Genomic DNA, 12,410 nt, shown 5'->3' on the forward strand with positions numbered 1-12,410 from the left:
CCAGTCTACTGCATCCTGACAGCTCTGACAGCTACGTTGACATCCCTTAAACATGCCATAATCTCTCTCTCTCTCTTCCATCAAATCCCCAGGGCTAAGCCAAAATAGTATCAGATAGCCAGATAGCATAACGTGCTACATGTTAATGCGCTTTGAGGGTATAGAGTACCGCACGCACGCAAAACGCACGCGCACACACACACACACACACACACACACACACACACACACACACACACACAGAGAGAGAGAGATACACAGTGCAGGACAACAGTTGGAGATGGTGCCACAATGGCAACCTAACAAGGTGTTGGAGTCTAATGCAGGAGCCTGAGTTGAATGTATAATGGTGGGTCAGGAGCCAGTTGACCTCCCTCTGTGGCTCATTTGCCACACATCTTAAGACCTGAAAACAAAGCCACCATAAATAATAGAACAGGCTGCTGAATCAAAGAGAACAAGGAGAGGACGAGCCTAGAATTGTTTGATTGTTGTGTTCACAGGAAAGAGAAGAGTTGTTTAGAGATGCCATGGGAAGCGTTGGAAGTTAGGTGTGCAGCATGGAAATAGGTGTCCTTGGGTGTCCCCCCCTCTGTACTGAGTTTTTAAGCAATTGTAATATACAATTCTGGTAGGGCCCCTCAGAATATTAGACCAATATCAGGTGAATATTTTATAGGCTTTTTGTCATCCAGAGCTCTGTGTCATCCAGATCCGGGACTACTCCTATGACTGTGACTGAGGCTGTTGTATCTCTGTCTCTGATTGGTTAGATAAGGCTGGTACCCTTGAGTGGTGATGTTTGAGGAGATTCCCCGGTTGGTCGGTTAATAATGCAAGAGACTGGAGGCAGCGGTGAGAAGACATCCATCAGACGTCCTGAGACAGACAGAAGCTGGGGAGGGGGCTCACCTATAGTGTGTGTGTGTGTGTGTGTGTGTGTGTGTGTGTGTGTGTGTGTGTGTGTGTGTGTGTGTGTGTGTGTGTGTGTGTGTGTGTGTGTGTGTGTGTGTGTGTGTGTGTGTGTGTGTGTGTGTGTGTGTGTAAGAAGCTGTGGGGGCTTAGCTATAGTTACCACTCTGTAATAAAGGCTGTAGTATTATTGCCTTGGTGTGCTGAGATATAGTACAGCCTTAAGGGTGGACGCTTCTCTGTCGTTTTATGACGCTGTCTTCGTCTTTGTTTTCTCCCGGGTTAGTTTGGGATAGCATTTGTTTATGTTTCTGCTCAAGGTTGTTTGTGATAGTGTTGTGTGTGCTCCAATCCCTATGAGAGTAAGCTATAATAGTTCTAGAAAGTTGAAAAGTTGGCGTTTGTCTGAGTTGAGGGTGATTTAATTTAATATTCATTTGGGGGGGGGTGCTTATATTTGTCCTGTAATGGAAACTCCCCCTGAGACACCATCAGGGAGTGGGGTCACAGCCAGAGTTGCCATTGTACAGCACCCCTGGAGCAAGTGTCTTGCTCAAGGGCACAGCAACATTGTTTTTTTAAAATCACCTTCAGTATTCAAACCAGCAATCTTTCAGTTACTGGTCCTACGCTTTAACCTCAAGGCTACCTGCCGCCCTATAAAGAGCAAATGTTGAGTGACAGGATTGGGAGTCGGACACCCGTGTGCGGAGCACAATGGATTAGTAGTCCATCACCTTAACCACTCAGCGACCTCGTCCTTTGAAGTTCAACCTAAGAAGTTTACATTGAGGGAGTTGCGACATCCGTGTAAATCTATCGACTTTGAACCAAGCCGTGATTACGAGGTCATATTAGTGGATTTCAGTCCCCACTTCTACATGTTTATTGAGCACTCACAACAGGTTCACTACAAAGGATGGATTCCAGATAAACCATCGAACTATACCCTTTGTGGGTACACATTTTCTCTCTCGTATTTAATGTGATTAAGAATGCATTTGGAAGTCTGTGTGTTGTGCCTGCCTTTAATCATGACCTGAAAAGACACAGGTGTTCTACTCAGAGTGGCTCAGAGAAAGACCCTTTGTTAGTGGTACTCAGGATCCTGGCACGCACTGCCACAGACCATTTACAACTCCTGATCAAATAGGATTGCCTGTGAGTTATTTTCACTTGACATTTTGGAGAGCCGCTGGTCAGGAAAGCTGAAGTGACTGCTGTGGCTGTGTCATCTGCGGTTTTAATGTTTCAATGTTTCCATACAAATAGAAAGAGAAAGGGAGAGAGAGGGGGGTGGGGTGGAAGAAAAAGGGAGAGAGTGAAAAGTAGAGGGAAAGAAATGAAGGGATAGAGAGGATATTTCATCTGCAAGTTTTCCCGTGTTCGAAATGATGCATCTTTATTTGATGAGGTAAAAGTAAAGAGAAACGGCAATTAATTAAACAAACAAAAAAACACAAAATGCATCCTCACCAAAGCCTGTCAATTTTTAAAGGCTGTTTACTTTGACTAGTTTAGTAGGGGAAACACAAAACAAGCTTCACATAGGCAGCACACATGCTCAGTCCCGCCTCCTGCTTTCTTTCTTTCTCTTTTCCTCTTTCTATTTCTCTGAGGTCTTGTCGTTTGACAGGACTGGCAGCGCTGCATCCATTTTGTTACTTCATGAATATTTAATCAGGCCCAGCCAAATTAACCTATGTATAATTTAACGACGGCGTGTTGTTGTCTACCAATATGGCGTCTCCACCACCATTACGGAGTCGTTTGTTTTTGGACCCCACTGTCTCCATGGAGACAAAGGGCTTAAGGCTGTTACGGTGACGTATTACCGCCACACCGGCAGTCATGAATCTTGACCGCAGTCAAATTCCACATTGGCCGTTGAGTCACGGTAACTAGGCTTCTCCAAAACTGCGCTCTGATGCCGCTGATGGTCATTAGTAGCCTACCAAACTTACTAACGGCCAATCGCTAATGGCCTGGTACTCAGCTCTCTATTGTCCCTCTAATCACTCTGACATCAAGGCAAATGCAATAGAAAATCTAATCAAACACTTCATGAGAGCCCTGGCATTCAAAGAATGAGCAGAATAGGGTCACATGTTGTGCAGAGAGAGCCAGCTCTTCATAGCTGGTTGATGCATGAATTGTATAAAATGTATATAGGCTATGCAATTGTGTAAGAAAATTGTGATGGCCTCTATTAAAAAGGGGAGGATCCCATCAGCTTTTTATAAACTAGGCCTACTCTATATATTTCTCAACATTCCTAATACTCAGCACATTGCTTCTCTTTACAACCGGAGTAGCCAACCTGGCTTGAACGAAAATGAACTGCAGGTAAAGGGTCCTCTATTCGCTGTCCATGTGCATACGGATGTATTTTTCCCCTGTCCATGGTACATGACAATGGCCCATTCTAAATCAAAACTAATTTCACACATATATATATATATATATAATATATATATATTAGTTAGTTAGTATATGTAAAGACAAGATTACATTGAGGATAGTCTGATTGGTGAGAATATTATCACTTGTGAATGATGCCCAGCGTGTGCAGACTAAGGCAAGAAAGAGTGCATGCATTTTTGTGTGATTTCTTTCAAATCGCATGCACCATGCACCATGCATCATGCACCATGCACCATGCATCATGTAGTGGCTAGATAACTGTAAGTGTTGCATATGTGCCTAGGACACCCTTGAACGAGGTTGGAGAGCCCGTAGCCTACGGAGCCTATACATGTGTTCTTATAAGGCCAGTCATTGCACAATCGTGTGTAAAAACAGAGTTTTGACTGGCCACTATTTATTAAAGGAGGATCCCAGCTTTCTCATGCTGCTATAGCCTATCTATTGCTAAACTCATCAAATCAAGCGCATTAATACACGTTACAACTGGTGTAGCCTACCTGGTATATTAAAAATGTAGCCACAGGAAGCGCTTTCTCCATTCACTTCGTGTTCTTTTTGTTGTTGTTGTGGTGGGCCACTCTGAGTCAAAAATAATTCCACACATGTATTAGTAGGCTGTATGTAAAGACCAGATTAAATTGCTGATAGTCTGATTGGTGAGATTATTAAAAAAGTGTGTGTCAAATTGTGAATGAGAGACTGATGAAGTGTGTGCAGCCTGTGCAAGAAACAGAGCAGAGCACATGCCTTTCATGCAACTTTTTTCAAATCGTTATTAGAGTTGCATCCAGTAGCGGTGTGTGTGGGTAAAATCACTGGGGAACAGTAGCGGTGTGTGGGTAAAATCACTGGGGAACAGTAGTGGTGTGTGGGTAAAATCACTGGGGAACAGTAGCAGTGTGTGTGGGTAAAATCACTGGGGAACAGTAGCGGTGTGTGTGGGTAAAATCACTGGGGAACAGTAGCGGTGTGTGTGGGTAAAATCACTGGGGAACAGTAGTGGTGTGTGGGTAAAATCACTGGGGAACAGTAGTGGTGTGTGGGTAAAATCACTGGGGAACAGTAGTGGTGTGTGGGTAAAATCACTGGGGAACAGTAGCGGTGTGTGTGGGTAAAATCACTGGGGAACAGTAGCGGTGTGTGTGGGTAAAATCACTGGGGAACAGTAGCGGTGTGTGGGTAAAATCACTGGGGAACAGTAGCGGTGTGTGGGTAAAATCACTGAGCCAAGCCAGTAAAAATAAAAACGATGTTGTGATAATTGCGTTGCTTGCTCTATAATCCATTCGTTCATATGCCACGTGACATACAATAAGGCCGTGACAACAAAAAGATGACAGTCACACAGTGGAGGAATAAATTCAATGACACATATATTTATTTCATCACAAAACCGGAGAGCAACACCTGTCCAGTGAAGTCCACAAAGCAAATATTGCATGTAACAAACCGTTATATTAATTACAGTATGGTCAAGCAAGTTAATGTTTTTTTGACAGCTTACTAAACAACTATTGATTTAGAACCAGAGAGTTATCGCAAGTCAGCACAAAGACTTCAGGAGCATTGCCTCCGCTACAGTACCATTTCAATTTAAACATCATCAAATCAACAAGGCTATTACATTGAGTGTACAAAATATTAAGGACACCTTCCTAATACCGAGTTGCCCTCATAACAGCCTCGATTCATTCAGTTGGCTGGATGTCCTTTGGGTGGTGGACCATTCTTGATACACACAGGAAACTGTTGAGTGTGAAAAACCCAGCAGTGTCGCAGTTTTTGACACAAACTGATTGCACCTGGCACATAATACCGTACCCTGTTCAAGGACACTTGAATATGTTGTATTGCCCATTCACCCTCTGAATGGCACACATGCACAATCCATGTCACAAATGTCTCAAGGCTTAAAAATCCTTCTTGAACCTGTCCCCTCCCCTTCACCTACACTGGATTTAAAAATAGAATCACCTGATTCACCTATGTCATGGAAAGAGCATGTGTTCTTAATGTTTTTCACACTCAGTGTACAGGCTTTGTTTAATACACTGAAAGCAAATGTCAAGATGCCGAAAACAATTTAGTCCAATCAATGTTTCTAAATATCATGTGGCTGTCCCATGGTACTGATTTGTGTGTGTGTGTGTGTGTGTGTGTGTGTGTGTGTGTGTGTGTGTGTGTGTGTGTGTGTGTGTGTGTGTGTGTGTGTGTGTGTGTGTGTGTGTGTGTGTTCGTGCATGCGTGCGTGCGGGCGCAAGTAAAACAACAAATGTTGACTTACCCTCCTTTCAGACTAGTTGAATTCCAATGTCATCCTCCTCTATTTCATGTTGGCAAAGCGGTCTATGGCTCTGTCATACAGTGCACTTGTAGTTTTTGTTGTCATAGGCTACCTAGCTAAAATGCTTGCTTGCCTAACTTCCTCTCATGGACAAGCTAAGCTAGCGAGCTAGTTAACGTGAGTCTACTAGGATACATCTAGGCTACATATTGAACTTCAATCATCTCAGCCAGTGGCACAACATATTAATTTATGCTTAGTTCAGATTCGTTGAGCTCAGCTCAACGCTGATTGGCTAATTCTTTGACGATTGTTTTATCAAGGGAGGCCTAATGCTTGCTGGCATCAATCAATCAAATGCTGTGGTGGCAACATGTTATACTCTTTTGGTCCAGACAGCATCAGATACATGGGCTACCACTGAACACACACACAGCATCTGTTTCGTCCAATCAGGACTGTCGGATGATTGGTTACTCTTCACAACCTCACATAGGCTACTAATACAATGGTATCAATACAATAGTAATACAATGGTATCATCTGTGCCTTTGATGCAAAAAGTGGTGCCTGTTCTTATTACTGGGGCATATCATAACAGATAAATTCTTTGGAGTCAAATATTATACATGAGGTATCTGAAATGCTTTGGAACAATCATTTACTGTCATTTTTAGGTGATTGGTATATTGTGAATGTAATCATGTTTTCATCCCCACAGGTGTCTGAAATGTGCTGATGCACCATGCCAAAAGAGCTGCCCCACCAACCTGGAGATCAAGTCCTTCATCACCAGCATCTCAAACAAGGCAAGAAAGCGCTTTCTCTTGATGGACGTACAGCATAGGAATGCATAGACATTGTATATCGTCAAATTCCTTTATATGATTTACCTTAACACAAAGATGAATGCGTTTTTAACTGTATGTATAGTTACTCTAGAGTTGACCAATTCAACCGGTACCTTTCTTTCACCTCCACTGTGTTGCTGCAATATCAACATGCCTGTGTGTGTATTTGTTTCTGTCAGAACTACTATGGAGCGGCCAAGGCCATCCTGTCGGACAACCCCCTGGGGCTGACGTGTGGGATGGTGTGCCCCACCTCGGAGCTCTGTGTGGGGGGCTGCAACCTCTTCGCCTCCGAGGAAGGACCTATCAACATTGGGGGCCTGCAGCAGTTTGCTGTGGAGGTAAACGTAGCCTGCCCTAATATATTTAGGGAAAATGAGTTTTGACCTCAGTATTGAACCTTTAGAAAAAGCCATTTGCAGATTTTTGTTCTAGGCAAAAATCCTTGTAGACTGAAATCCAGACCTGTTTTTTTGCTAACATTCCACTCTGTGTCATATGCCAAATGTTTGTTGGCACAAACAGACTAGTACCCAGGCTAAGAACTTTCAGCTACAATATTACATTACAATTTGTGAAGTTCTGCTTGTATCAAATGTCCAGATATAGCCACCACAGCTCTCTATGTATGGTTCCTCCAACCCCTCCACTCCACTGCTCTCCATTGAGCCCACAGCAGTAGTCGGAACAAAAACACTCCGTCATCTCTCCCCATCTGTTTCCTTTCTCTCTCCGCTGTTCTCGCTTCATTCTATTCCCTGTCCGCCTCCCTCCTCTTCCCTCTTCGCCTTCCTTTCTCCCCTGTCCTCCCCCCTCCGCTCCCCTCCTCTCTCCCCTCTCCTCTCCTCTCCTCCCCTCCCAAGTCCCTCTCCTTCCTTCTCAGGGTTGTAAAGCGTGTGTCTCCAACAGAGTGACAGCTCCTCTCTCCCCAAATGCGAAAGGTCACGGTTGTTTATCAGACTGATGATTAGATAACCCCTTCTGAGATCCCTATCCTGCCTCTACACACACAAACGCTTACGCACACACACACACGAAGACACACACTCTCTCTCACTGTGTCCCTCTCTCGCTCTTCCTCTCTCTATATACAGTGCATTCGGAAAGTATTCATACCCCTTGACTTTTTCCAATTTTGTTCCATTACAGCCTTATTCTAATATGTATTAAAACAAAATTTCCCTCACCAATCTACACACAATAACCCATAATGACAAAGCAAAACAGTTTTAGACATTTATGTTAATGTATTAAATGTTTTAAAATGGAAATATCACATTTGCATAAGTATTCAAACCCTTTACTCAGTACTTTGTTGAAGCACCTTTGGCAGCGATTACAGCCTCAAGCCTCCTTGGATATGACGCTACAATATTGGCACACCTGTATTTGCAGAGTTTCTCCCATTCTTCTCTCCTGCAGATCCTCTCAAGCTCTGTCAGGTTGGATGGGGAGCGTCGCTGCACAGCTATTTTATGGTCAATCTTGGTTTCATCAGACCAGAGAATCTTGTTTCTCATGGTCTGTAAGTTCTTTAGGTTCCTTTAAGCGGGCTGTCGTGTGCTGTTTACTGAGGAGTGACTTCCGTCTGGCCATTCTAGCATAAAGGCCTGATTAGTGGAGTGCTGCAGAGATGGTTGTCTTTCTGGAAGGTTCTCCCATCTCCAGAGTGACGATTGGGTTCTTGGTCACCTCCCTGACCAAGGCCCTTCCACCCTGAATGCACAGTTTGGCCGGGTGGCCAGCTCCAGGAAGAGTCTTGGTGGTTCCAAACTTCTTCCATTTAATAATGATGGAGGCCACTGTGTTTTCCTTGGGACCTTCAATGCTGTAGAAATCTTTTGGTTCCCTTCCCAGATCTGTCTCGACACAATCCTGTCTCGGAGCTCTACGGACAATTCCTTCGACCTCATGGCTTGGTTTTTGCTCTGACATGCACTGTCAACTGTGGGACATTATATAGACAGCTGTGTGCCTTTTCCAAATCATGTCCAAACAATTTAATTTACCACCGGTGGAGTCCAATCATGTTGTAGAAACATCTCAAGGATGACCAATGGAAACAGGATGCACCTGAGCTCAATTTCCAATCTCATTGCAAAGGGTCTGAATAGTTATGTAAATAAGATATTTTTGTTTTTATTTTTGATACATTTGCAAGAATGTTTAAATGTACTAAATCTCTCTCTCTCTCTCTCTCTCTCTCTCTCTCTCTCTCTCTCTCTCTCTCTCTCTCACACACACACACACTTGCTCCACAGGCTAGCTCTCTAATACACACAGGAAAGAGCATTTCCTCGATTGAGTTCTGATGGAGACACAGAGCTTTAAAAAATATATATATATACGCTACCGGTTAAAAGTTTTAGAACACCTACTCATTCACAGGTTTTTCTTTACTTTCACTATTTTATACATTGTATTATAATAGTGAAGACATCTTAACTATGAAATGAAACAACACATATGGAATCATATAGTAACCAAAAAAAGCGTTAAACAAATCAAAATATATTTTATATTTGAGATTCTTCAAATAGCCTCGCTTTGCCTTGATGACAGCTTTGCACACTCTCTCAACTAGCTTCACCTGGAATGCTTTTCCAACAGTCTTGAAGGAGTTCCCACATGTGCATTTTTTGGCTGCTTTTCCTTCACTCTGCTGTCCGACTCATCCCAAACCATCTCAATTTTGTTCAGGTCGGGGGATTGTTGAGGCCAGGTCATCTGATGCAGCACTCCATCTCTCTCCTTCTTGATAAAATAGCCCTTACACAGCATGAAGGGAGGTGTGTTGGGTCATTGTCCTGTTTAAAAAACAAATGATAGTCCCTCTAATCCCAAACCAGATGGGATGGCGTATCGCTGCAGAATGCTGTGGTATCCATGCTGGTTAAGTGTGCCTTGAATTATAAATAAATCACAGACAGTGTCACCAGTAAAGCACCTCACCACCATCACACCTCCTCCTGCATGCTATACGGTGGGAAGTACACATGTGGAGATCATCTGTTCACCCACACTGCGTCTAACAAAGACACAGCTGTTGGAACCAAAAATCTCAATTTTGAACTCCAGACCAAAGAACAGATTTCAACCAGTCTAATGTCCATTGCTCGTGTTTCTTGGCCCAATTAAGTCTCTTCTTATTATTGGTCTCCTTTAGTAGTGGTTTCTTTCTGGTCTCCTCTGAACAGTTGATGTTGAGATGTGTCTGTTACTTGAACATTTATATGGGCTGCCATTTCTGAGGCTGGTAACTCTAATAAATGTATCCTCTGCAGCAGAGGTAACTCTGGGTCTTCTATTCTTGTTGCAGTTCTCATGAGAGCCAGTTACATCATAGGACTTGGTGGTTTTTGTGACTGCACTTGAAGAAACTTTCAAAGTTCTTGAAATGATCCGTATTGAGTTGCTGTTATGTCTTAACGTAATGATGGACTGTCATTTCTCTTTGCTTATTTGAGCTGTTCTTGCTATAATATGGCCTTGTTTTTTTAACCAAATATGACTATATTCTGTATACCCCCCTACCGTGTTACAACACAACTGATTGGCTCAAATGCATTGAGAAGGAAAGAAATTCCACAAATGAACTTTTAAGAAGGCACACCTGTTAATTGAAATGCATTCCAGGTGACTACCTCGTGAAGCTGGTTGAGAGAATACCAAGGTTGTGCAAAGTTGTCATAATGGCAAAGGGTGGCTATTTAAAGAATCTCAAATCTCAAATATATTTTGATTTGTTTAACAGTTTTTTGGTTACTACATGATTCCATATTTGAGATTCTTCAAATAGCCACCCTGTGTTATTTCATAGTTTTGATGTCTTCACTATTATTCTACAATGTAGAAAAAAATAAAAAAGAAAGAAAGAAAAACCCTTGAATGAGTAGGTGTTCAACAACTTTTGACTGGTAGAGTATATCTATTTTATTTTAATTTAAAAAATTTTAAATATCCACACCACATACAAACATACAGATTTGATCAACAACTTACAGACGCACACAAACAACGAATCCATTTTCTCTGCCCAGACCTGCATGTTCATACGCCCTCCCTAGTGCCTGCGTTATTGTTTGGCACATGGCCTTAAATTCGTTTTTCTCTGTCTATTTTATTTCAAACCCTTCAAAAATAAATTATTCCATTTTTAAATTGTGTTAATAATGATGGTGGATTGACTGATTTCCACGTTTTTAGTACAAGTTTTTCAAGATGAGTGATGAGAAGAGAATCGTCCAGCCCATTGGGTATCTCACTACACCCCCATAATGCCATGTCTTGAAATATGCAAACAGACAAATTAAAAATATGTTTATATTGTAATACGTCTGACAACTTTCCAGCTCCGCCCATAACTTTTGGGCTTTATAGTATTCCCAGAAAGCATGGATTATCAAGTCATTATTAGTTTAACACTGAAGACATGACTATGCCGTTGTGCTGTGGAATTTGTGAATTCTGTCTCTTTATCATAAATTCTATACATTAGTTTATACTGGATTAAGCATACATTTTAATCAACTGTAATTTCGTTAGTTATGCTACAACATTCCCTCCATCTTGTGCCAACATCGGTTCCTTTTAATTTAGTCTTGGTTCCATAAATTAAAATAAAATAATCTAAGAGATTGTCAATTTGATATGCTCTCCGCAAGGTTTTGTATATCTATCTTACCTTTTCTGACTCAAATAAGGTTGCTCTGATGTCCAAAAGATTTCAAAAAGAATTTTCATGACATGTAACTTTTAAGTTACATGTATTTTAAAATGTCTACATGGGTCAGTCCAAAATTGCTTTTCAATTCTGTCATGGAAATAAATGTTTTTCCTGTTTGCAAGTCATTTGCGGTTTCTATGCTATTAGTTTTCCACGTGGACCAATTTATCCGTGGATTCTGAAAAGCAATCCAAGGATTGTTCCATAGGGTTGTGTTTTTAGGGAGTAGTATTGGTTATTGTAGAATATGTTTCATTTTCTTCCATATTGTTATAGTGTTGTTTTTATTCTATTAATTTTATTTTCCCATATGAAGTCTGTTATGACCAAGTATATGTCTTCGGTGGGGGAATTGGTATTACTGACGATAAATACAAAAACATTGAATAGGTTTATTCTACCTGTATGATTTATGTGAAGATTGTTCCATTTAATTGGAATACAGTTATATCTTTACACAGTGTATTTGTTGTCACTTATTAGGCATCCTAGGTATTTCATATTGTTTTGTGGTCCACTTATAGGATTGCTGTAGATCATGAGCTATTCTTCTTCTTTTTCCTATTGCCATTACAGTTGAAGTCGGAAGTTTACATACACCTTAGCCAAATACATTTCAACTCAGTTTTTCACAATTCCTGACATTTAATCCTAGTAAAAACTCCCTGTCTTAGGTCAGCTAGGATCACCACGTTCTTTTAAGAATGTGAAATGTTAGAATAATAGTAAAGAGAATGATTTATTTCAGCTTTTATTTATTTCATCACATTCCCAGTGGGTCAGAAGTTTACATACACTCAATTAGTATTTGGTAGCATTGCCTTTAAATGGTTTAACTTGGGTCAAATGTTTTGGGTAGCCTTCCACAAGCTTCCCACAATAAGTTGGGTGAATTTTGGCTCATTCCTCCTTGCTCCTTGCTTGCACATGCTTTTTCAGTTCTGCCCACACATTTTCTATGGGATTGAGGTCAGGGCTTTGTGATGGCCGCTCCAATACCTTGACTTTGTTGTCCTTAAGCCATTTTGCCACAACTTTGGAAGTATGCTTGGGGTCATTGTCCATTTGGAAGATCCATTTGCAACCAAACTTTAACTTCCTGACTGATGTCTTGAGATGTTGCTTCAATATATTCACGTAATTTTCCTGCCTCATGATGCCATCTATTTTGTGACGTGCACTAGTCCCTCCAGCATCAAAGCACCCCCAC

The 12,410-nt window shown here is 41.6% G+C and overlaps 1 protein-coding gene across 1 annotated transcript in view; it reads left to right on the forward strand.

Moving 5' to 3' along the window:
• The window catches only part of dpydb (dihydropyrimidine dehydrogenase b), a 129,327-nt gene that overhangs the window by 33,007 nt on the left and 83,910 nt on the right, over nt 1-12,410 (forward strand). The window contains exons 5-6 of the mRNA XM_065013343.1: nt 6,345-6,432; nt 6,654-6,815. Coding sequence (XP_064869415.1) covers nt 6,345-6,432; nt 6,654-6,815 — 250 coding nt within the window. The remainder of the gene's footprint in view (nt 1-6,344; nt 6,433-6,653; nt 6,816-12,410) is intronic.

The sequence above is a fragment of the Oncorhynchus nerka genome, linkage group LG9b (genome assembly GCF_034236695.1).
Source record: "Oncorhynchus nerka isolate Pitt River linkage group LG9b, Oner_Uvic_2.0, whole genome shotgun sequence".
In the NCBI taxonomy this organism is placed as follows: Eukaryota; Metazoa; Chordata; class Actinopteri; order Salmoniformes; family Salmonidae; genus Oncorhynchus; species Oncorhynchus nerka.